The sequence below is a fragment of the Scyliorhinus torazame genome, unplaced genomic scaffold, assembly GCF_047496885.1.
Source record: "Scyliorhinus torazame isolate Kashiwa2021f unplaced genomic scaffold, sScyTor2.1 scaffold_590, whole genome shotgun sequence".
In the NCBI taxonomy this organism is placed as follows: domain Eukaryota; kingdom Metazoa; phylum Chordata; class Chondrichthyes; order Carcharhiniformes; family Scyliorhinidae; genus Scyliorhinus; species Scyliorhinus torazame.
This window is the reverse complement of record NW_027308317.1, coordinates 79,309-105,603: the sequence shown is the minus strand read 5'-3', so window position 1 is coordinate 105,603 and position 26,295 is coordinate 79,309. Positions and strand designations below refer to the sequence as shown.

At 54.5% G+C, this 26,295-nt stretch overlaps 1 protein-coding gene across 1 annotated transcript in view; it reads right to left on the bottom strand.

Moving 5' to 3' along the window:
• LOC140406533 (semaphorin-5B-like) overlaps positions 1–26,295 on the bottom strand; it is a gene marked incomplete at its 5' end in the record, with an annotated part of 108,953 nt that overhangs the window by 14,126 nt on the left and 68,532 nt on the right. Inside the window, 2 exons of the mRNA XM_072494537.1 lie at positions 4,627–4,808; positions 9,507–9,624. Of these exons, the coding sequence (XP_072350638.1) occupies positions 4,627–4,808; positions 9,507–9,624 (300 nt within the window). The remainder of the gene's footprint in view (positions 1–4,626; positions 4,809–9,506; positions 9,625–26,295) is intronic.

Sequence of the window (26,295 nt, the reverse complement as noted above, 5' to 3'; positions counted from 1 at the left end):
GAGCCAGCAGGCAGGGATCTACCCCTGTGCCTGTAGTACAGGGGCCTTACCGTAATACCCATATATACAATATAATACAACAGTGATGACTACCACAACTGTGCTCACCCCAGTCCAACGCCAGCATCTCCACATCACAGGTGAGAAATAGGAGGCGACTTAGGATAAATTCTTGGGGCACGAGAGGTAAGGGTGTTGGGAATAAGAAGAGAAGTCCTTGCAGTTGATTCTCTGGCTGCGATTAGATGGATAAGAATGTAATTAGTTGAGAGCTGTCCCACTCAGCTGGACACTCAGGTTGAGAAGGACGAGGAGGGTAAGTTTATCTTTGTTGCAGCCACTTAGGGCATCATTTGTCACGCTGTACAATCAAGATCGCAAATCATACAGGACAGATGTGGATAACCGGTGGAATGAGAGGATATTAGTTTGACGTTTTTCTGACTAACCTGTGGCAGTAGTATGTCGGAAATGTACCGAGCTGTCCCCAAATGTGTTATGAATGTTGAAAGGTCGTTCTGTGACACCCCCTTTGCACATCAACTTCCCATCCTTATTGATCACTCATTGTCGCTACACTGTCTGTGATCACTACTTAGCACCGGCTTCAATTAAGGACTTGAATAAACAGGGACTGGAACTTACTTTTCAAGCATTCATCCCACACCCTGTGCTCTGGAGCTCTGCAACAATCTATCATCAGCTGGCAGAACTTCCATTCATCCTGGAAACCTCACCTTGTCCTGTTCCCCCTGTAGACTCTTGTCAGATTACATTCAGTAAGATTCATTGCTTCCACTTGTGGTCGTGATGGCAGCGATGTCCCCGGGAACCGCTCTCCTTCAGGGAGGTTAAGATTAAAAAAAATACCTCCAGTTCTATCTGTCTTTTCGCGCATATATCGTTCATCATTTGAAAGGGCGAGAGGAAAGGGTAGAACTCACTGGAGCGCTCGTCATGAAGGTTTGCAAATCTCACTGAGACCACTCTGAAGATTAATATATTACAGACAGCATACGATTCACACAAAATCAGGGAGGCATTAACTAACGACAGCTACTGTGGAACGCACTGAAAACACACATTGTTTAACTCGATATCATGGGCGAAATTCTCTGGAAATGGCGCGATGTCCGCCGACTGGCGCCCAAAACGGCGCAAATCAACCGGGCATCGCGCCGCCCCAAAGGTGCGGAATGCTCCGCATCTTTGGGGGCCAAGCCCCAACCTTAAGGGGCTAGGCCCTCGCCGGACAAATTTCTGCCCCACCAGCTGGCGGAAAAGGCCTTTGGTGCCCCGCCAGCTGGCGCGGAAATGACCTCTCCGGGCGGCGCATGCGCGGGAGCGTCAGCGGCCGCTGACGGCATTCCCGCGCATGCGCAGTGGAGGGAGTCTCTTCCGCCTCCGCCATGGTGGAGACCGTGGCGAATGCGGAAGGAAAAGAGTGCCCCCACGGCACAGGCCCGCCCGCGGATCGGTGGGCCCTGATCGCGGGCCAGGCCACCATGGGGGCACCCCCTGGGGCCAGATCGCCCCCCCCCCCCCCCCCAGGACCCCGGAACCCACCCGCGCCGCCTTGTCCCACCGGTAAGAGAGGTGGTTTAATCTACGCCGGCGGGACAGGCATTTTAGCAGCAGGACTTCGGCCCATCCGGGCCGGAGAATCGCGCGGGAGGGCCCGCCAACCGGCGCGGCCCGATTCCCGCCCCCGCCGAATATCCGGTGCCGGAGAATTCGGCAACCAGCGGGGGTGGGATTCACGCCAGCCGCCGGCGATTCTCCGACCCGGCGGGGGGTCGGAGAATCTCGCCCCAGATTTCAATGGCAGTTTGAAACCCCAGGTAAACCTCACCCAAATCGGCGATTGTTACACAAGGTACAAAAGCAGAGGCTGTACAAAGTGTTACCAAATTGCCGTGGAATAATTCAAGGGGACGAAATGGGAGAAAGAGATGTATCCACAAGATGTTAATTTGCATACAACATGTTCGTATTAAATATGTTCTAACACAGCTGTGACTTGACGCCGCGCTCAATCAAAAGTGATTTGTCTTGCTTCCCCGCTTTCTAACAGCGAGAAGTATTGCCTGGTGTAATACGAATGTCATGTTAACTAGAAGCTGCTGAGTTTCAGACCGCAGTCTGTGTTCATTGATCTCAGTTGGAATACATTGCAGGCAAGCTATAATTGGCCAGAGTCTGACTGGGACAGATCTCCCTGAGATCCTGCTCCTGACTGTTCATGATCCAAATTCCGTTCACCCACCACGCTCTAAGCTCAATGACCGAACATAAGCTCCCAGTCCAGCATTGCCTCAATTTCATAATTCACATCCCTCTTTATAGATTCCCCCACACAGCGGTTCCTCGTTCTATTTCTGTCACCTTCTCCAGCTGAGGAGGAATTTCTTCAGCCAGAGGGGGGTGAATCTGTGGAACTCTTTGCCGCAGAAGGCTGCAGAGGCCAAATCACTGAGTGTCTTTAAGGCAGAGATAGATAGTTTCTTGATTAATGAGGGGATCAGGGATTATGGGGAGAAGGCAGGAGAATGGGGATGCGAAATATCAGACATGATTGAATGGTGGAGCAGACTCGATGGGCCGAGTGGCCTAATTCTGCTCCTATGTCTTATGGTCTTATGCAGCAGAGAATGTGTTTATATGTATGTGTTTGAGTATATGTTTGTGCATGTATGTGTATGTTTGTGTGTGTGCATTTGCCTGTATGAGTGTGCGTGTGCCTGTATGTGCTCATGCATGCACGTGTGTCTGCACGTTCTCCCCAAGTGTGCGTGGGTTTCCTCCGGGTGCTCCGGTTTCCTCCCACAAGTCCCAAAAGACGTGCTGTTAGGTAATTTGGACATTCTGAATTCTCCCTCCGTGTACCCAAACAGGCGCAGGAATGTGGCGACTAGGGGATTTTCACATTAACTTCATTGCAGTGTTAATGTAAGCCTACTTGTGACAAGAAAGATTATTATTATGTATGCGTGTATGTGTGTATGGTGTATGTGTGTGCACGCTTACGTGCGTGCGTCAGGCATACAGATTGTGAGCCTAAGCATAGACCATAACCTCACATTTGGCATCTGCTCTCCAATAAAGTGAACCTGCAGATGCGTAATCACCTTGAATTGTGCAGACAGTTGGACCTGGTACTTTATTCTTTTGGCAACTTATGTCCATCAATATAATTCTGCTTGTTGAGCCTCGCCCATGGAACAGTTGTCCACCTAAATTGTGAAATGTTCCCAAGTGAGTTACATCATGAGTTAAAGCTGAGCTCAGCTTATCGTGCCCACCCCCATTGCACCAGCGCTGACATTTCCAGATCTCACACCTGACAGGCTTACAGCTCAGAGAAGAACTAAATTTAGCAGCAATCAGGGTAAAATTATAGGCAGTTTGAATTGAGTTGATGTTTCGCCAATCTCATTCTGCATTGGATCCTTCCAGCTGGCAGGGGGAGGGGGAGTGAGAGAGAAGTGACTTTCCCCTTTGTTATGCCAAGCTGCGTTCCTTTCCAGGACCGAGCACCATCCACACAGCTGCGGCTAAGCTGACGACACTCGAGCTACTGAGTCAGAAGGTTGTGGGGTTCACGCCCCACTCCAGGAACCTGGACATCAAATCTACGTTTACGCGGCCAATGCCTCCACTGAGGGTGTGCTGCATGGTCGGAAGTGCCACCTTTGGATGAGACCTGCCCTGTCAGAGGTTCGATCTGTTGGACGCAATGTTAACCGAGGCCCCTCAGGTGGTGTAAAAGATCGCACAGTGCTACTTCGAAGGCAGAAGCAAGGAGGTGCACCCTGGAGGCCCAGCCAATATCTATCCCTTCAAAACCGATGTCGCCGAAACCGATTTTCTGGTCACTCACTTCCTGCCATTTGTGGGATCTTGCTGTGCACTGTCGTACGTCTTGCGTTACAGCAGTAACGGCATTTCAAAAGCCCTTTATTTCGCTTGAGGGCTGGTTTAGCTCAGTGGGCCAGACTGCTGGTTTATGATGCAGAACAAGGCCAGCAGCGCGGGTTCAATTCCCGTACCAGCTTACCCGGCCAGGCACCGGAATATGGCTCGGGTCTTTTCACAGTATCTTCATACTTGCGACAATAAAAGGTTATTATATTATAATTTGGAGTGTGCTGACAGAGAGGGTGGAGGAAGCAGATTCTGTCGTCACTTTCGGCAAGGAACTGGACAAACAGACGAAGGGGAACATTTGTAGGGTCCAGGGTTAGGAGCAGGGGGAATCGTTATGGTTGGATAGCTCTTTCAATGGGCCGACAGAGGCAGAATGGGCAAAATAGCCTCCTTTAGTTCGGTATCTACCTATGTTTGGTGGTAAAGTGCTTTGGGGGGCAATTTGAAACCATGAAACATCCATAAAACTGCGACTCTGTTTTTTTTCTGCCCTCCTAGAGTTCTGCCTCCAGTTCCTGATTCCTTGGACCTGTAACTCTATGATTATATCGTGCCCCAGTTACAATAAAAGCTTTGTACTCATGTGACTCGAACCAAGCTGATGGGCTGAACAAATAAATATTGGCCCCCGACTTCACAAGGGACGACATTACTCACGTTGAGTCATCTTTTGCAAGGTAAAAAGTTCTATCCTCCTACCTTGAGCAGTTTGCCACCTCAATCCGGGCTCCAGCACACTCGCGTCCTCCACAACGTGGAGCAGGGCAGTCACATGACCTGGAGCGGCACATGCACGACCCCGTGGCCTCTTTGTCTGTGTGCTCGCACAGTTGCCAAGGTGACCAAAGCCCAAATTCACCATCCACTGTGAGGTTTCTCACCTAAAACAAAGGATCCCAATAGTTTAGGTGGACCAAATATAACTTCAAAAGGTGAAACGTTGAATCACAAGCTGAGAAAAATGGCACAATATTGCGAGTAGTTGAATTTCTTAACGGGAATAAAGTCTTGACAAGTAAAAAAAACTTACCCCTTTCCATTCTCTCATCTTACCAGACAACAGATAAATAGACAGCAGTCAGTGACACCCCAAGCAACACCCACATTCCAGAACAAAAAAGAAGCTTGATTCCATCCAGAACAAAGCAGCCCACCTGATCGGCACCCCATCCACCGCCTTCAATATCTAATCCCCCCTCTACCGATAGTGGCAGCCATGTGTGCCATCTGTCAGCTGCACTCACCAAGGCTCCTTCAATGGCAAATTCAAAGCCTACGATCACTGCCATCGAGAAGGACAAGGGCAGCAGATACATGGGAACGCCACCACCTAGAGGTTCCCCTCTAAGCCACTCACCATCCTAACCTGAAACTACATCTCCGTTTTTTTCCACTGTCGCTGGTGCCATGTGAGAGTGCCTTTAAGAAATGGATGTTTAAGCAATGTACCTTTAAGAAATGCAGTGATGTCAGAGTGTGGGTGGAGCTGGGCTTTAGATCAGCCATTTTGCAGTTTTTTAGTTTCAGTTTGAAAAGAGCTGAGGGTGTCTGTGTTTGCAGTGAGCTGGATCTGCTGTGATCTCTGCCATGAAAGACTATCTCTGGATCATTTGGGTGATTTAAACTCAAAAGTAATGCCTTTAACCTGATGTGTTTCTGTTTAAAGGTGTTAAATCTCTCTTGGATGTTGAAAGGAATAACTGAAGGATTATTTAGTGTTGTAATATTTTCGGGGTTATCTTTGAAGTAAGGGGGTGTTAAGAGATCCAATGTTTATTTAAAAGGGTTAAGTTGAGTTCATGGAATAAACATTGTTTTGTGTTTAAAAACCCACGTGTCCATAATTGTAATCCCACACCTGGAGAACAAGCCGTGTGCTCGGAAAAGCAACAATAGCATTAAAGGGGGAGGTTGGTTGAACTCCATGATACATTTTGGGGTTCTGAAAACGCCTCTCCCATAACACTGGGTCAAAATCGTGGAACTCCTTCCCTAACAGCACAGTGGATGTACCTACACCACGGGAAACACAGCGGTTCAAGAAGGTGGCTTGCCACCACCTTCTCAAAGGGCAATTAAGGATTGGAAATAAATGCTGGTCTAGCCAGTAACGCCAACACCCCGTGAAAGAATATCTCCCCCAAAAAGCCTTTAAATTAGTAATATGGCCCCAGGCATAATTAGACACAAACTGACCTTGAGCCATGTAAAGTCAGCTGAGGGAAGGTGACCAAACGGTTGGTCAAAGATGTGGGCTTTAAAGGAGAGAGTGGTGGAGAGGCTGGGGGAGGGAATTCTGACCTTACTGCCGAAGTGGCTGAAGGCACAGAATTTACAGTGCAGAAGGAGGCCATTCAGCCCATCGAGTCTGCACCGGCCCTTGGAAAGAGCCTAAGCCTACACCTCCACCCTATCCCCAAACTTCCACCCTACCCCCGTAACCCCACCTTATTTGGACACTAAGGGCAATTTATCATGGCCAATTCACCTACCCCTGCACATCTTTGGACTGTGGGAGGAAACCGGAGCACCTGGAGGAAACCCACGCAGACACGGGGAGAACGTGCAGACTCCGCACAGACAATGACCCAGCGGGGAATCGAACCTGGGACCCTGGCGCTGTGAAGCAATTGTGCTAACCACTGTGCTACCGTGCTGCGCACTGGCTGCTAATGGTGATACAGAGTGAATCGGTGTACATGAGAGTTCAGAGATGGAGGATCGCAAAGATCTTGAAGAGGGCTGGAAGAGATAAGAAGTTAAAATTCCATAGAATCCCTACAGTGCAGAAGGAAGCCCACCAAGTATGCACCGACCCTAAGAAGGAGACCCCCGACCTCGGCCCACTCTCCACTGCCCCATCCCTGTAACCCCTCACATTGTTCACGGCCAGTCCACCTAACCCGCACGTCTTTGGACTGTGGGAGGAAACTGGAGCACCCGGAGGAAACCCACGCAGACACGGGGAGAACATGCAGACTCCGCACAGACAGTGACCCAAGGCCAGAATCGAACCAGGGTCCCTGGCGCTGTGAGGCAGCATTGCTGACTGCTCTGCCACCGTGCAGTGAGTGACGTCAGGGTAGGGTGGGTGAACGGAAATTGGCGCGGGCTCAGATACGAGCAGCCAAGAGAATTGGCACAAATGCCCTGGAAAGAGAGCCAGTGGCCCAGAGCCAATTTGCAGCCCTAAACATTGTGTTATTTAGTCTGTCACATTCGCATCTTTGTTGAATTAATGCAACACCCAGCGCTTTCCTCCTCTCCCCCAAAGGCACGTTCAAACCTGTTTCTATGTAACCCTGCCTTTCTTTGCCAGTTTTATGTTGGGAGGAGATTTGTGGACAAGTGTCACGATTTTGCAAGCTTCTGAATCTTTAAAAAGACCATTTCACCAGCTAAATTTTTCAAGAGTCTGTTTGAAAATTGATAAGTTTCTTGGAAGGAGGCAAGGAGTGAACGTCCCAACCATCTGTTACAGCCAGCCCGTAGCATTCAATTATTCTTGAAATCAGTGAACAGAAACATATTAAGATCAAAGTGTGAGCTTTTTAAAAAATAGTTGACATTAATGAATGACGGGCACCAAGATGCCGATAAATTTCTGCCACTTAAATAGTCGCTTGGTATTCCAGAACTTGGAATATCGCTGAAAGGAGAGACATGTTACCGAAGCTTTTCATTCTGCACTCATCAGGGCAAACACAAGAATGCCAAATTTCAAACGATCACAGAAATCTGTACTGCAGGAGAAAAGCATGCTGATTGGTTGGTGCGTCGTCCATGATGGCCGAGATGTTGCCATGGACATTCACGGTTCATTCAAAGAAAGGCGCAAGGCTTGGACATGTTCCTTTTGTTTGCAGAGAATGGATCCTTGTGTATGCAAGTATATTGAATGTTGTATGCAAGAATGCCAGAAGCGACATACATTCATACGTGGGACCTGCTCTCTGCAAACAAAAGGAATATGTTCAAACCTTGCAGGTTTTTGAATTACCCGAGAGCTTGGGAGCCTATAGTTTCCCCAAGGTTTTCTCCATGGCAGAGTCCTCTCAATCAGATTCAACTTGCCAACCAATTAGCAAATCTTTCCCCTGCAGTATCAATTGTAATTGTTTGAAATTTGGCATTCTTGTGTTTGTCCTGATGAGTGCGCGATAAAAAGCTTCAGCAACATGTCTCTTTTTTCTGTTTAGTGTGGCAACCTTGGCTCAGTGGGTAACACCCCTGCCTCTGAGTCACATGTGCTCGAGTCCCACATACCTCTGAGACTTGAGCACAAAATCTAGATTGACACTGTGCCCAACTGAAGGAGTGCTATACTGTCAGAGGTGCAGTCTCTCAGATGAAGTGCTAAATCATGGCCTCCACCTTCCCCCTCATGGCAGTATTTTAAGAAGGAGTTCTCCCCAGTGTCCTGGCCAATATTTATCCTCCAACAACACTTAAAAAAAAAACCACAGTCTATCTGCTCATTTACCTCATGGATGTTTCTGGGAGCTTGCTGTGCACAAATTGACTGCCACGTTCCCCACATTACACCAGGGGCTACACTTCAAAATGTTTTAGGATGCCCTGTGGTTGTGAAAGACCCTGTCTTTGTTTTTATTTCTGAATTGAAATATAGCCTGAAAGATCGCTCCTCTCCTTCCCGCTGCTGTCTGTCGACTCAACATTTCAGCAGTGGTTGATAGCCAAGCAACGCCTAAGGAGCAATAACATCAGAAAGCGCTGGAAAAACTCAGCAGGTCTGACAGCATCTGTGGAGAGAGAAACAAGGTTAACGTTTTGAGTCCAATGTGACTCTTCTTCAGAACCGGGCCTCTGAAGCATTCAGTCGGGGCTGGCAGGGAATTAGCATCATAGAATCGGCAAAGAAGCGGGCCATTCGGCCCATTGAGTCGCTGCTGGTTGTTTGGTAAAGCCATCCAAAAAGTCCTCCTCTCCCACTCTTCCCCCAGCATATAGCCCTGCCTATGTTTCCCCTTCAAGTATTGATCCAATTCCCTTTCGGAAGTTACGACGGAATCTGCTTCAAGTCAATGCATCCCAGATCGTAATAATTTATTGCGTCAAAACAAACATTCTCAACATCTCCTCATTGGTTCTTAAACCTGCGTCGCTTGTTTGCCAACCCCTCTGTCAATGATAATAGTTTCTTGCAGCTCTATCAAACCTCCCTTCACTGCTCTAAGGAGTGCATTCCGAGCTTCTCCCGTCTCTCCGCATAAGTGAAGTCCCTCATCCCTGCTACTATTCCGAGCCGGAATTCCCCTGCCGTTCCTGCCGGTGGCGGGATTCTTCAGTTTCCCGACGGTGATGGGTGGCTTCAACGGGAATCCCCATTGACAAGCGGCGGGAGTGGAGAATCCCCAGGCCAGCGAACAGGGGGGGGGGGGGGTGGCGTCCCGCCTCCCGATGCCGAGAAACACCCCGGCTGGGAGGTCGGAGAATCCCGCCCCTGATTTTCCTTCGAAACCCTCTCCAGGGCCCTGACGGTGCTCAGATTAAAAAGACGACCAATGGCGAAGACATTAACGGGAAAGTATTTGCGACGTGTTTAACCAAACACCTACCGGGCACTCTGTGATGTTCTGACTCCACAGACTCATGTTGGAACTGTCTTCAATGGTGGTGCACCGCCTCTTCCTCAGGTCCCAGCCACAGTAAGGGTCCCTCACTCCCAGGCAAGATCTGCCAATCAGATACAGCCATGAACAATTAACCGATTAAAAAAGGAAAATACTCAACTTCCATCACAAAAGTGAAATGCCTCCCAGTGCAGAGAAAAATCACTTCAGAAGCAATGTAGGCCGGCCATCTAACTCTCACGCAGTGTAAAGACATGTTCGGTTCTTGGCACGGCGCGGCCTACACTGGAATCAAAGGACCTGAAACACAGGACAGCACCATGGCAACAAAAGGTAATAGGTCAGTAAATATCAGCTCCATAAAAGAAACCAGGGATTAGAAATTGAAGGAAACTCCAGTGGGCAGGCGGTGATGCAGGAGCTACATTGTCACCCTGACCCGTCAGCTACCTTTCCGTCACGACAATTATTCACTGAAACTCATTTTGTCTATACTCCATTTTGCACCTTCACACCTGCCCCTGAAGCTCCCCCCATCACCGTCGGAAATATCGGCGTAATGCCTGTTTCCATTCGCACCAAGTCCCACTCACCCACCACCGCTCTGCGCTTGATGGCTCCTGTGTTGGAGCTGTCTTGACTTCAAACATTTTTATCCTTGTTTTCGAATCCCTCCGTGAACCCGCACCTCCCTATCTTTGTAACATACTCCTGCCCTCCGCGATATCGGCACCTTGGTCTCCTGAGCACCGGCGATTTTAATCCCCCCGTCATTGGTGGCCTTGCCTTCGGCCAATTGGGTTCTAAGCTCTGGAATCTCCCCCCTAAATCTCCCCACCTCTCTCCTTATCCTTTAAGGTGCTTCTCAAAACCTCCAAGCCCGTGCCGACCATGCTGCCCGACTAAACTAAAATCTTCGACACTTCCTGGGTCCGTATCCCTCTATTCCCATCCTATTCATGTATTTGTCAAGATGCCCCTTAAATGTCACTATCGTCCCTGCTTCCACCACCTCCTCCGGCAGCGAGTTCCAGGCACCCACTGCGTAAAAAACTTGCCTCGTACATCTCCTCTAAACCTTGCCCCTTAAACCTATGCCCCCTAGTAATTGACCCTCTGACTATCCACTCTGTCTATGCCCCTCATAATTTTGTAAACCTCTATTAGGTCGCCCCTCAACCTCCTTCGTTCCAGTGAGAACAAACCGAGTTTATTCAACCGCTCCTCATAGCTAATGCCCTCCATACCAGGCAACATTCTGGTAAATCTCTTCTGCACCCTCTCTAAAGCCTCCACATCCTTCTGGTAGTGTGGCGACCAGAATTGAACACTATACTCCAAGTGTGGCCTAACTAAGGTTCGATACAGCTGCAACATGACTTGCCAATTCTTATACTCAATGCCCCGGCCAATGAAGGCAAGCATGCCGTATGCCTTCTTGAGCAGCCGTGTTCACCATCTCCAAGATGCATTGCAGTAACTCACCAAGGCTCCTTCGGAAAGCACCTTCCAAACCCACGACCGGTGCCATCTAGCAGAACAAGAGCAGCAGATACCTGGGAACCCCACCGCCTGCAGGTTCCCCTCTAAGCCACTCACCCTCCTGACTTGGGAAATATATCGCCGTTCCTTCACTGTCGCTGGGTCAAAATGCTGGAGCTCCTTTTCTGAACAGCACTGTGGCTGTACCGACATGGACCGCAGAGGTTTGTGAAGTTGGCTCACCACCACCATCTTCTCAAGCGCAATTTGGGGTGGGCAGCAAACGCCGGCCTAGCCAGTGATGGGCCGGTTTAGCTCAGTTCGCTGGTTCGTGATGCAGAGCGAGGCCAGCAGCTTGGGTCTGAGGTCATGAAGACCCCGCCTTCTGAACCTTGCCCCTCGCCTGAGGTGTGGTGACCCTCAGGTTAAATCAGCACCAGTTGGCTCTCCCCCTCAAAGGGGAAAGCAGCCTATGGTCACCTGGGACTGTGGCCACTTTACAATAACACTTAGGGAGAAGGGATAAGGTGGGGCGGAGGGCATCATTCGGCTTCTTCTGTTACCAAACCTGGTCAGGCAGGAAGCAGAGACACAGCTTGATGGAACATAGCTGTTTACCTGTCCTATTCTCCTACTCTGCCTGAACGCTCTGAGAAAACACACAGTCAATGTCACACAATTCATCACCACAGGGCAATCAATTTCATTTTGTGCCTTAACAGCCTGAACCCATCGCACTTCATAATGATACCAGGCGACGAATGAAAGGGCAAAGAGAGTTGACGTAGGCATAGGGTGGGAGAGGTAACAAGGATTGAGGGTAAAGAGCAGTCAGGATAATGACAGAACAGAAATAAGACAGTGTGGAACAGAAAAACGACAAGAATGAAGCGAGCAAAGCAATCAAAGCTCATTTTCAGAGAGAAGGTGTGGGTGTAAATCATTCTTACTGTTCTGAATAAATCTACAGGACATTTTATTTTTCTTCCTTCTTCAATTGCCTACTCACTGACGCATTGGCAATCAGCCAGTGAAAAGGTGGCACATTTACATTGCACTTTTATCACCACTCCACACCATGTCTCAGGGCTGCTTCACTTTGAATTGCCGGTGGCGAGGGGGAATACCACAGGAGTCCCAATGTTTCGCTGAGTCTCGACTGTTTTGGAAGGGGCGCAGTGGGGCAGATTTCCCCACTGCATTTCCAAACGCGGCGAACAGTCGCTCAAAGCTCAATGGTGGCATTTGAATTCACGCTCCCTGGTTCGTAAGCTTAGGCTGCGCGTAACTTAACCAGTGCACGGCCATACCCCCAACCAGTGCACGGCCGTATCCCCAACCAGTGCACGGCCATACCTCCAACCAGTGCACGATTGTACCCCCAACCAGTGCATGGCCGTACCCCCAATCAGTGCACGACCGTACCCCCAACCAGTGCATGACTGTACCCCCAACCAGTGCACGATTGTACCCGCAACCAGTGCACGATTGTACCCCCAACCAGTGCACGATTGTACCCCCAACCAGTGCACGACCGTACCCCCAACCAGTGCACGATTGTACCCCCAACCAGTGCATGATTGTACCCCCAACCAGTGCACGATTGTACCCCCAACCAGTGCACGACCGTACCCCCAACCAGTGCACGATTGTACCCCCAACCAGTGCATGACTGTACCCCCAACCAGTGCACGATTGTACCCCCAACCAGTGCACGACCGTACCCCCAACCAGTGCACGGCCATACCCCCAACCAGTGCACGATTGTACCCCCAACCAGTGCACGACCGTACCCCCAACCAGTGCACGACCGTACCCCCAACCAGTGCATGACTGTACCCCCAACCAGTGCACGATTGTACCCCCAACCAGTGCACGACCGTACCCCCAACCAGTGCACGATTGTACCCCCAACCAGTGCACGATTGTACCCCCAACCAGTGCACGATTGTACCCCCAACCAGTGCACGACCATACCTCCAACCAGTGCATGATTCTACCCTCAACCAGTGCACGGCCATACCCCCAACCAATGCACAACCGTACCCCCAACCAGTGCACGGCCGTACCCCCAACCAGTGCACGATTGGAACCCCAACCAGTGCACGATTGTAGCCGCAACCAGTGCACGGTCGTACCCCCAACCAGTGCACGATTGAACCCCCAACCAGTGCACGATTGTACCCCCAACCAGTGCATGATTGTACCCCCAACCAGTGCACGACCGTACCCCCAACCAGTGCACGATTGTACCCCCAACCAGTGCACGATTGTACCCCCAACCAGTGCACGATTGTACCCCCAACCAGTGCACGACCGTACCTCCAACCAGTGCATGATTCTACCCTCAACCAGTGCACGGCCATACCCCCAACCAATGCACAACCGTACCCCCAACCAGTGCACGGCCGTACCCCCAACCAGTGCACGATTGGAACCCCAACCAGTGCACGATTGTAGCCGCAACCAGTGCACAGTCGTACCCCCAACCAGTGCACGATTGAACCCCCAAACAGTGCACGATTGTACCCCCAACCAGTGCACGATTGTACCCCCAACCAGTGCACGACCGTACCCCCAACCAGTGCACGACCGTACCCCCAACCAGTGCACGATTGTACCCCCAACCAGTGCACGATTGTACCCCCAACCAGTGCACGATTGTACCCCCAACCAGTGCACGACTGTACCCCCAACCAGTGCACGACCATACCCCCAACCAGTGCATGATTGTACCCCCAACCAGTGCACAATTGTACCCCCAACCAGTGCACGACCGTACCCCCAACCAGTGCACGACCATACCCCCAACCAGTGCACGATTGTACCTCCAACCAGTGCACGGCCGTACCCCCCACCAGTGCAGAGCCGTACCCCCAACCAGTGCACGATTGTACCCCCAACCAGTGCAAGATTGTACCCCCAACCAGTGCACGAATGTACCCCCAACCAGTGCACGGCCATACCCCCAACCAGTGCACGACCGTACCCCCAACCAGTGCACGATTGTACCCCCAACCAGTACATGACCGTACCCCCAACCAGTGCATGATTATACCCCCAACCAGTGCACGGCCGTACCCCCAACCAGTGCACAGCCGTACCCCCAACTAGTGCACGATTGTACCCCCAACCAGTGCACAATTGTACCCCCAACCAGTGCACAGCCATACCCCCAACCAGTGCAAGATTGTACCCCCAACCAGTGCACGACCGTACCCCCAACCAGTGCATGATTGTACCCCCAACCAGTGCACGACCGTACCCCCAACCAGTGCACGATTGTACCCCCAACCAGTGCACGACCGTACCCCCAACCAGTGCATGATTGTACCCCCAACCAGTGCACGATTGTACCCCCAACCAGTGCATGGCCGTACCCCCAACCAGTGCACGATTGTACCCCCAACCAGTGCACGATTGTACCTCCAACCAGTGCACGGCCGTACCTCCAACCAGTGCACGACCGTACCCCCAACCAATGCACGATTGTACCCCCAACCAGTGCACGACCGTACCCCCAACCAGTGCATGATTGTACCCCCAACCAGTGCACGATTGTACCCCCAACCAGTGCACGGCCGTACCCCCAACCAGTGCACGATTGTACCCCCAACCAGTGCACGAATGTACCCCCAACCAGTGCACGACCGTACCCCCAACCAATGCACGATTGTACCCCCAACCAGTGCACAGCCGTACCTCCAACCAGTGCACGATTGGAACCCCAACCAGTGCACGATTGGAACTCCAACCAGTGCACGATTGTACCCCCAACCAGTGCACGATTGTACCTCCAACCAGTGCACGATTGGAACTCCAACCAGTGCACGATTGTAGCCGTAACCAGTGCACGGCCGTACCCCCAACCAGTGCACGATTGTACCCCCAACCAGTGCACGATTGTACCCCCAACCAGTGCACGGCCGTACCCACAACCAGTGCACGAGCGTACCCCCAACCAGTGCACGGCCGTACCCCCAACCAGTGCACGATTGTACCCCCAACCAATGCACGATTGTACCCCCAACCAGTGCACGACCGTACCCCCAACCAGTGCACGATTGTACCCCCAACCAGTGCACGGCCGTACCTCCAACCAGTGCACAGCCGTACCCCCAACCAGTGCACAGCCGTACCCCCAACCAGTGCACGATTGTACCCCCAACCAGTGCACGATTGTACCCGCAACCAGTGCACAGCCGTACCCCCAACCAGTGCACGATTGTACCCCCAACCAGTGCACGATTGTACCCCCAACCAGTCCACGGCCGTACCCCCAACCAGTGCCGATTGTACCCCCAACAAGTGCACGACCGTACCCCCAACCAGTGCAAGATTGTACCCCCAACCAGTGCACGACCGTACCCCCAACCAGTGCACGGCCGTACCCCAAACCAGTGCATGGCCGTACCCCCAACCAGTGCAAGATTGTACCCCCAACCAGAGCACGACTGTACCCCCAACCAGTGCACAATTGTACCCCCAACCAGAGCACGACCGTACCCCAAACCAGTGCAAGATTGTACCCCCAACCAGAGCACGACCGTACCCCAAACCAGTGCAAGATTGTACCCCCAACCAGAGCACGACTGTACCCCCAACCAGTGCACAATTGTACCCCCAACCCGTGCACGACCGTACCCCAAACCAGTGCACAACCGTACCCCCAAGCTGGGCAACTGTGGCTTCTTGCCTGACTGCATTATGGAGCCAAGGGGCATTTTCTCCAATGCTGGTCCTGAGAAAAGACGATTGCTGTAGTGTTGTGCAGGGTGAGATGGAAGGTGCGCTGTTTTCACAAAGAGCGATGTAACTTCTAATGCACGGCATTTTATTTTCCTGCAAAACTGTGGCAGGCTCTCTTTGAGGACAAAACCATGACATGGCTTTGTAGCCAGCTGCTGTCTTGCTCGATTGTTGTGTGAGAGTCTGGCACATACAGAGTTAATGTGGGGCTGAGTACAGATGATGATTTCTGTCAGAGACACCAACCTGTCACCAACGGCCTCCCAACTGTACAGCGAGCAGGAGGGGTTGGGGGGGGGGGCAGCGAGCAGGAGGGTTGAGGGGGGGGGGGGAGGGTTGGGGTGAGCAGTGAACGGGATCACTCGGAGTTTCTGCTCCTGCTCACTGTACAAGAATTCTGAAGCTGGACTTGCAAAGGAGATTTGACGGAGTCTTCTGCAAACTCTCTGCCTTCATCCTGCAGGTTTGCTTCTCTGGCGAATGCTCTCAGCATCCTCAGCTTCTTGTTGCGAGCTTCTCTCGGGTCTGCATTGAGGTGAAGTTGGGGGATTGCGGCTTCCCGCTGCTGACCAGTTGGGAGGCCGTTGGTGACAGGTTGGTGTCTCTGACAGAAATCATCATCTGTACTCAGCCCCACATTAACTCTGTATGTGCCAGACTCTCACACAACAATCGAGCAAGACAGCAGCTGGCTACAAAGCCATGTCATGGTTTTGTCCTCAAAGAGAGCCTGCCACAGTTTTGCAGGAAAATAAAATGCCGTGCATTAGAAGTTACATCGCTCTTTGTGAAAACAGCGCACCTTCCATCTCACCCTGCACAACACTACAGCAATCGTCTTATCTCAGGACCAGCATTGGAGAAAATGCCCCTTGGCTCCATAATGCAGTCAGGCAAGAAGCCACAGTTGCCCAGCTTGGGGGTACAGTCGTGCACTGGTTTGGGGTACAGTCGTGCTGTGGTTGGGGGTACGGTTGTGCACTGGTTGGGGGTACGGTTGTGCACTGGTTTGGGGTACGGTCGTGCACTGGTTGGGGGTACAATCGTGCACTGGTTGGGGGTACGGTTGTGCACTGGTTGGGGGGAACAATCGTGCACTGGTTGGGGGTACAGTCGTGCTCTGGTTGGGGGTACAATCGTGCACTGGTTGGGGGTACGGTTGTGCACTGGTTGGGGGTACGGTTGTGCACTGGTTTGGGGTACGGTCGTGCACTGGTTGGGGGTACAATCGTGCACTGGTTGGGGGTACAATCGTGCACTGGTTGGGGGTACGGTTGTGCACTGGTTTGGGGTACGGCCGTGCACTGGTTGGGGGTACAATCGTGCACTGGTTGGGGGTACAATCGTGCTCTGGTTGGGGGTACAATCGTGCTCTGGTTGGGGGTACGGCCGTGAACTGGTAGGGGGTACGGTTGTGCATTGGTTGGGGGTACGGTCGTGCACTGGTTGGGGGTACGGTGGTGTATTGGTTGGGGGTGCAATCGTGCACTGGTTGAGGGTACGGTCGTGCACTTGTTGGGGGTACAATTGTGCCCCCCTATCTCTCCTGCCCCCCCAACCCTCCTGCTCGCTGCCCCCTAGCTCTCCTGCCCCCCCAACCCTCCTGCTCGCTGCCCCCTAATCTCTCCTGCCCCCCCCAACCCTCCTGCTCGCTGCCCCCCTATCTCTCCTGCCCCCCAACCCTCCTGCTCGCTGCCCCCCTAACTCTCCTGCCCCCCCAACCCTACAGCTCGCTGCCCCCCCTATCTCACCAGCCCCCCGCCCCCCCCAACCCTACAGCTTGCTGCCCCCTAAATCTCCTCCCCCCCAACCCTACAGCTCGCTGCCCCCCTAACTCTCCTGCTCCCCTAAATCTCCTCCCCCACCAACCCTCCTGCTCCCCTCAACCCTCCTGTCCCCCTAACCTTCCTGCTCCCCTCAACCCTCCTACTCCCCTCAACCCTCCTACTCCCCCTAACCCTCCTACTCCCCTCAACACTCTTGCTCCCCTCAACCCTCCTGCTCCCCTCAACCCTCCTGTCCCCTAACCTTCCTGCTCCCCTCAACCCTCCTACTCCCTCTAACCCTCCTACTCCTCTCAACCCTCCTACTCCCCTCAACCCTCCTACTCCCCCTAACCCTCCTACTCCCCTCAACACTCTTGCTCCCCTCAACCCTCCTGCTCCCCTCAACTCTCCTGTCCCCCTAACCTTCCTGCTCCCCTCAACCCTCCTACTGCCCCTAACCCTCCTACTCCCCTCAGCCCTCCTGCTCCCCTCAACCCTCCTGCTCCCCTCCCCTCCTGCTCCCCTAACCCTCCTGCCCCCCAACCCTCCTGCTCCCCAACCCTCCTGCCCCCAACCCTCCTGCACCCCAACCCTCCTGCCCCCAACCCTCCTCCGCCCAACCCTCCTGCCCCCAACCCTCCTGCCCCCCAACCCACCTGCCCCCAACCCTCCTCCGCCCAACCCTCCTGCTCGCTGTTCTCATTGAGCCTCCCATTTCCCGCTCCCTCGCCGTTCCCACTCACCGATACCCCCTCGCCGCTCTCTCTGACCTTCTCACCCACCGATACCCCCTCGCCGCTCTCCCTGACCTTCTCACCCACCGATACCCCCTCGCCGCTCTCCCTGACCTTCCCACTCACCGATACCCCCTCCCCGCTCTCCCTGACCTTCCCACTCACCGATACCCCCCTCGCCGCTCTCCCTGACCTTCCCACTCACCGATACCCCCCTCGCCGCTCTCCCTGACCTTCCCACCCACCGATACCCCCCTCGCCCCTCTCCCTGACCTTCCCACTGACCGATACCCCCCTCGCCGCTCTCCCTGACCTTCTCACCCACCGATACCCCCCTCCCCGCTCTCCCTGACCTTCCCACTCACCGATATCCCCCTCGCCGCTCTCCCTGACCTTCCCACTCACCGATACCCCCCTCGCCCCTCTCCCTGACCTTCCCACTGACCGATACCCCCCTCGCCGCTCTCCCTGACCTTCTCACCCACCGATACCCCCCTCCCCGCTCTCCCTGACCTTCCCACTCACCGATATCCCCCTCGCCGCTCTCCCTGACCTTCCCACTCACCGATACCCCCCTCGCCGCTCTCCCTGACCTTCCCACCCACCGATACCCCCCTCGCCCCTCTCCCTGACCTTCCCACTGACCGATACCCCCCTCGCCGCTCTCCCTGACCTTCTCACCCACCGATACCCCCCTCGCCCCTCTCCCTGACCTTCCCACTGACCGATACCCCCCTCGCCGCTCTCCCTGACCTTCTCACCCACCGATACCCCCCTCGCCCCTCTCCCTGACCTTCCCACTGACCGATACCCCCCTCCCCGCTCTCCCTGACCTTCCCACTCACCGATATCCCCCTCGCCGCTCTCCCTGACCTTCCCACTCACCGATACCCCCCTCTCCGCTCTCCCTGACCTTCCCACTCACCGATACCCCCCTCGCCGCTCTCCCTGACCTTCCCACTCCCGATACCCCCCTCGCCGCTCTCCCTGACCTTCCCACTCACCGATACCCACCTCGCCGCTCTCCCTGACCTTCCCACTCACCGATACCCCCCTCGCCGCTCTCCCTGACCTTCCCACTCACCGATACCCCCCTCGCCGCTCTCCCTGACCTTCCCACTCACCGATACCCCCCTCCCCGCTCTCCCTGACCTTCCCACTCAGCGATACCCCCCTCGCCGCTCTCCCTGACCTTTGTACTTACCGATACCCCCCTCGCCGCTCTCCCTGACCTTCCCACTCACCGATACCCCCCTCGCCGCTCACCCTGACCTTCCCACCCACCGATACCCCCCTCGCCGCTCTCCCTGACCCTCCCACTCACCGATACCCCCCTCGCCGCTCTCCCTGACCTTCCCACTCACCGATACCCCCCTCGCCGCTCTCCCTGACCTTCCCACCCACCGATACCCACCTCGCCGCTCTCCCTGACCTTCTCACCCACCGATACCCCCCTCGCCGCTCTCCCTGACCTTCCCACTCACCGATACCCCCCTCGCCGCTCTCCCTGATCTTCCCACTCACCAATACCCCCTCCCCGCTCTCCCTGACCTTCCCACTCACCGATACCCCCCTCGCCGCTCTCCCTGACCTTCTCACTCACCGATACCCCCCTCGCCCCTCTCCCTGACCTTCCCACTCACCAATACCCCCTCCTCGCCCCTCTCCCTGACCTTCCCACCCACCGATACCCCCTCGCCCCTCTCCCTGACCTTCCCACTCACCGATACCCCCCTCGCCGCTCTCCCTGACCTTCTCACTCACCGATACCCCCTCCTCGCCCCTCTCCCTGACCTTCCCACCCACCGATACCCCCTCGCCCCTCTCCCTGACCTTCCCACTCACCGATACCCCCCTCCCCGCTCTCCCTGACCTTCTCACTCACCGATACCCCCTCGCCGCTCTCCCTGACCTTCCCACTCACCGATTCCCCCTCGCCGCTCTCCCTGACCTTCCCACTCACCGATACCCCCTCGCCCCTCTCCCTGACCTTCTCACCCACCGATACCCTCCTCGCCGCTCTCCCTGACCTTCCCACTCACCGATACCCCCTCCTCGCCCCTCTCCCTGACCTTCCCACCCACCGATACCCCCTCGCCCCTCTCCCTGACCTTCCCACTCCCGATACCCCCCTCGCCTCTCTCCCTGACCTTCTCACCCACCGATACCCCCCTCGCCCCTCTCCCTGACCTTCCCACTCACCGATACCCCCCTCGCCGCTCTCCCTGACCTTCTCACTCACCGATACCCCCTCCTCGCCCCTCTCCCTGACCTTCCCACCCACCGATACCCCCTCGCCCCTCTCCCTGACCTTCCCACCCACCGATACCCCCTCGCCCCTCTCCCTGACCTTCCCACCCACCGATACCCCCTCGCCGCTCTCCCTGACCTTCCCACTCACCGATTTCCCCCTCGCCACTCTCCCTGACCTTCCCACTCACCGATACCCCCTCGCCCCTCTCTCTGACCTTCTCACCCACCGATACCCTCCTCGCCGCTCTCCCTGACCTTCTCACCCACCGATACCCCCCTTGCCGCTCTCCCTGACCTTCTCACCCACCGATACCCCCCTCGCCGCTCTCCCTGACCTTCGTACTTACCGATACCCCCCTCGCCGCTCTCCCTGACCTTCCCACCCACCGATACCCCCCTCGCCGCACTCCCTGACCTTCTCACCCACCGATACCCCCCTCGCCGCTCTCCCTGACCTTCTCACCCACCGATACCCCCCTCGCCGCTCTCCCTGACCTTCGTACTTACCGATACCCCCCTCGCCGCTCTCCCTGACCTCCTCACCCACCGATACCCCCCTCGCCGCTCTCCCTGACCTTCCCACTCACCGATACCCCCCTCGCCGCTCTCCCTGACCTTCCCACTCACCGATACCCCCCTCGCCGCTCTCCCTGACCTTCCCACTCACCGATACCCCCCTCGCCGCTCTCCCTGACCTTCTCACTCACCGATACCCCCCTCGCTGCTCTCCCTGACCTTCCCACTCACCGATACCCCCTCGCCCCTCTCCCTGACCTTCCCACTCACCGATACCCCCCTCGCTGCTCTCCCTGACCTTCCCACTCACCGATACCCCCCTCGCTGCTCTCCCTGACCTTCCCACTCACCGATACCCCCTCCTCGCCGCTCTCCCTGACCTTCTCACCCACCGATACCCCCCTCGCCGCTCTCCCTGACCTTCTCACCCACCGATACCCCCCTCGCTGCTCTCCCTGACCTTCCCACTCACCGATACCCCCCTCGCCACTCTCCCTGACCTTCCCACTCACCGATACCCCCCTCGCCGCTCTCCCTGACCTTCCCACTCACCGATACCCCCTTGTCGCTCTCCCTGACCTTCCCACTCACCGATACCCCCCTCGCCACTCTCCCTGACCTTCCCACTCACCGATACCCCCCTCGCCGCTCTCCCTGACCTTCCCACTCACCGATACCCCCTCGCCCCTCTCCCTGACCTTCCCACTCACCGATACCCCCCTCGCTGCTCTCCCTGACCTTCCCACTCACCGATACCCCCCTAGCTGCTCTCCCTGACCTTCCCACTCACCGATACCCCCTCCTCGCCGCTCTCCCTGACATACCCGCTGACTACACTGCCCCTTGCCAGCTTCCCGCTCGTCACTTCATTGATCCTCGATTTAGGAGAGAGGAAGCGCGAGTTAAAGAAAGGGGCTGTGTGTGTGTGGGGCACGTGGCGGGAAGCATTGAGCAGGAATATCCGAGGAGGGAAGCAGCGGGCAGGAAGCAGCAAACTAGGCGTAATTCGAAAGAGCGAGTAGAAGGATTTCTGGGCCAGTCAGGTTCAAGGCAGCCGATAGGTTTTCAATGTAAAAAATGCAAGCCATGACATAACTTAACTCATTATTTGTCCCTTTATTGGAAAGAGTTTTCATTTAACACGTTTTCTTTCAGTACACTGTTTTTTTAGGAAAACATAAGGAAGGCTAAATGAGTGATGGGTGTAATTTGTTTTTAGTGATGCTAATTGAGGGATGAATGTTGGCCAGGACATCCAGGAGAAGTCCCACACTCTTCTTCGAAATAGTGGCCATGTGAGACAGCAGTCTGGGCCGCGGGTTAACATCTGAATCAAAAGACAAGGCAGCACGACTTGCGTTCTGCACTGAGAGTGTCAGCCTGGATCCAAAGCACAGGTCTCTGGACTGGAACTGGGGCACACTGTCCCAGGGGTTCAGAGGGGGGAGTCACACCCACCGAGGGTTGGCTGACACCGGACTGTACAGGCGAGTTGCCCAAAACAACCATTTCAACCACGGGAGGAGGTTGAGGAGGGGCCGGACAGTGAAATCGTTGCCTGAAGATTAGAAACGGCCGCCACGCCCTCCTTGCTAGGAAAGAGCAAGTTAGATATGGACAGTGAAGACTATTTTACCCATCCTCGCCCATCCGTCTGAAATAAGGGCCTAAAGTTCACTCTCCCACTGCGCCCACCTGTATTACCCAATTAACTCTACTGGGTTTGTTTAATTTGACGCTGTGCTCTGAATGATTTGGAGGGATAATAGTTCCAAAAGAGGAAATAGCACTATATTATGTTCCCTAGCCCCCCCCCACCTCTCCCCACTCCTCCCTCTTCAGGGCCCCCATGCCCCACAAAGCAGCAGACAAGATTCTGCGCTGGGGAAAGTTGCTGGATTGACGCTTGTCAATTATCACAGAATTGTTACGGTGCTGAAGGAGGCCATTCGGCCCATCGTGTCTGCACCGGCTCTCCAAACGAGCGTCATAGCTCACTGCCATTCCTCTGCCTTTTCCCCGTACCCCTGCACATTGGTTCTATTCCAATAACCATCTTCTTGAGGGCCTCGATTGAACCTGCCTCCACCACACTTCCAGGAAGCACATTCCAGAAGGTTTTTCTCTCACATCACACTCTCTTCTTTTGAGGGGACTGGGGAAGCTGGGATCTTTAGGACGGAGGCGATTGAGGGGAGATTTACCAGAGGTGTTCAAAATTTATCTGGGCTTTTTGACAGAGTAAATGAGGACAAACCTGAGGGCCGGTGAGCAGAAAATTCTCATTGAAGACCATTGGCTAATGGACGGCACGGTAGCACAGTGGGTAGCACTGTTGCTTCATAGCGCCAGGGTCCCAGGTTCGATTCCCGGCTTGGGTCACGGTCTGTGCGGAGTCTGCACATTCTCCCCGTGTCTGCGTGGGTTTCCTCCGGGCGCTCCGGTTTCCGACCGCAAGTCCTGAAAGACGTGCTTGTTAGGTGAATTCTGACATTCTGAATTCTCCCTCTGTGTACCCGAACAGGCGCCGGAGTGTGGCGACTAGGGGCTTTTCACAGTAACTTCATTGCAGTGTTAATGTGAGCCCACTTGTGACACTGACAAAGATGATTTTAAAAAATGGAGGGGAGATCCGGAATTGGAGATCCCGAAAGGGAGGGTGGAAGCTGATTCAAAAGTAGCCCTCAAAAATATTGGATAAATATTCGGAAAGAAAAGTTGTGGCTGGAAGAGACCGAAGAGCCTAATTGGATTGAAGAGCTGGCACAGGCGGGGCGAGAGGGAACGAATGGCCTCCTTCTGTGTTGCAGGCTTGGGAGGTTTAGTTGGAAGGAAGGCTGGGGAAATATTGAAACTAGAGAAACGGTAATGGTGAGTTTGGTGAGTGGAACTAAAGTAAGAATCCGGAATGGCGATAGCCTCAGTGTCTGAACGGCAAACTGGTGAAGTAGCACCCATCAAGGGGCCCGCACGAACATAGCAGGCATCCGGCCTGGTAGCCAGGGCAATGGCAATATCTGTCTACCAATGGGACCCGCAGCAAGCCAAGGATGAGGCATGGAGGGTTGATGCAGACTTATCGTAGCATCAGCAAATATCAGCCAGCCATAAAAATCATCTCAATCCATTTCAATTGCCTGGTTTGGGGGGGGGGGGGGGGGGGGGGGGGGGACCCATCACAAATCAACATGACGCGCCTTCACGGTGTCGACTGCAGAGCTGTCTCCAGATGTTGGCACCAATCCCCAACAGTAGAAACAAAAGATGAATACGAAAGTATTGAACACTCTGCACTTTAATGTTGTGCCAACACATTTCTCTCACTCTCATCGCTCCGAATTGTTCCCACCGTCTCCCATCTCCAGTGACAGGCCTGCGACAGCCGTCTTGCAGCTCAAACTGCTCTCGCAGCTCTGATCTGCAGGCTGCCGCCGGTAATCGGGGTGGTTCACGTGGACATGAGACGCAGACCTCGCAACACCCTCCCTCACTCGCTCACCAAATCTCAGGGACTAATGCTCCACCAGTTGTTGTCTTTCCTTCGTGGCAACTTTGGTCCACTGTTGTCAAAAGCGCCACATGAAAATGAAATGAAAATGAAATGAAAGATGAATGAAAATCGCTTATTGTCACAAGTAGGCTTCAAATGAAGTTACTGTGAAAAGCCCCTAGTCGCCACATTCCGGCGCCTGTTCGGGGAGGCTGGTACGGGAATTGAACCATGCTGCTGGCCTGCCTTGGTCTGCTTTCAGAGCCAGCGATTTAGCCCTGTGCTAAACAGCCCCTTGACCCAAAAAAAAAAGCAAAAACCCCCGGCAAGACGTCAGAAGCGGATTCAGAAGCTGGATGCTCCGTCGCCCAGGCAACCGAGCCCAGCCGAGACCCCATTCACAAAAAACAAAAACCTGCCCCTTGCAAAGGTGTCGTCGGCTCTTGGTAAATGATGCGGTTTCATGAGCACCCCTGGCACTTTGCCCACAGTGGCGTTCCTTCGTGGACGCGCTCAGACAATGGAGGCAGTTGCTCCCGCCATCTATCTTTAACTTGCGGGCACGAGGCAAAGACAGAATAAAGCTCGGATGTAGCAACAGCCCGAGGTGGCAGCCAAAGCTTCGACAAATGTGGAACCAGCATTGTGCAGGGGGGCAGAGGGCCTGGGTGGGTGCAGAGGGCCTGGGTGGGTGCAGAGGGCCTGGGTGGATGCAGAGGGCCTGGGTGGGTGCAGAGGGCCTGGGGGGGTGCAGAGGGCCTGGGTGGGTGCAGAGGGCCTGGGTGGGTGCAGAGGGCCTGGGTGGGTGCAGAGGGCCTGGGTGGGTGCAGAGGGCCTGGGTGGGTGCAGAGAGCCTGGGTGGGTGCAGAGGGCCTGGGTGGGTGCAGAGGGCCTGGGGGGGTGCAGAGGGCCTGGGTGGATGCAGAGGGCCTGGGTGGGTGCAGAGGGCCTGGGTGGGTGCAGAGGGCCTGGGTGGGTGCAGAGGGCCTGGGTGGATGCAGAGGGCCTGGGTGGGTGCAGAGGGCCTGGGTGGGTGCAGAGGGCCTGGGTGGATGCAGAGGGCCTGGGTGGGTGCAGAGGGCCTGGGTGGGTGCAGAGGGCCTGGGTGGGTGCAGAGGGCCTGGGTGGGTGCAGAGGGCCTGGGTGGGTGCAGAGGGCCTGGGTGGTTTGTGGGTCAGTAATTCCTCCATGCAGTTCAGCAGGAGAAGGAAGGATAAACGATAATGGGCTCCCCTGCAACTGCCCCCACCACCGGTTAAATAATTTACATGACAGAAGTCCTTCTATTTCACCCGACTCTTGTTCTATAATTCTGTAATGAGGATTTAGTAAATCTCTGTTTATCCAGCTTATCCCCATGGTAGTGAACACACAAAAATATTAACACACACATAAACAAACATGAACACACGCACACGTGAATGCACACACATACATGCGAACACACACATGAACACACAAAAATGAACATATACATGAGCGCACACACAAACACAGACAGCACACACACATGAACAGAGACAATGCACACACGAACATGAACACACATGCTGCACGGTGGCACAGTGGTTAGCTCAGCTGCCGCTCAGCTCAAGGGACCCATGTTCACTTCCAGCCTTGGGTGATCGTGTGGAGTCTGCACGTTCTCCCCGTGTCTGCGTGGGTTTCCTCCGGGTGCTCCGGTTTCCTCCCACAGTCCAACGATGTGCAGATTAGATGGATTGGCCATGATAAATTGCCACTTAGTATCCAAAAGGTTAGGTGGGGTTACTGGGTTACGGGGA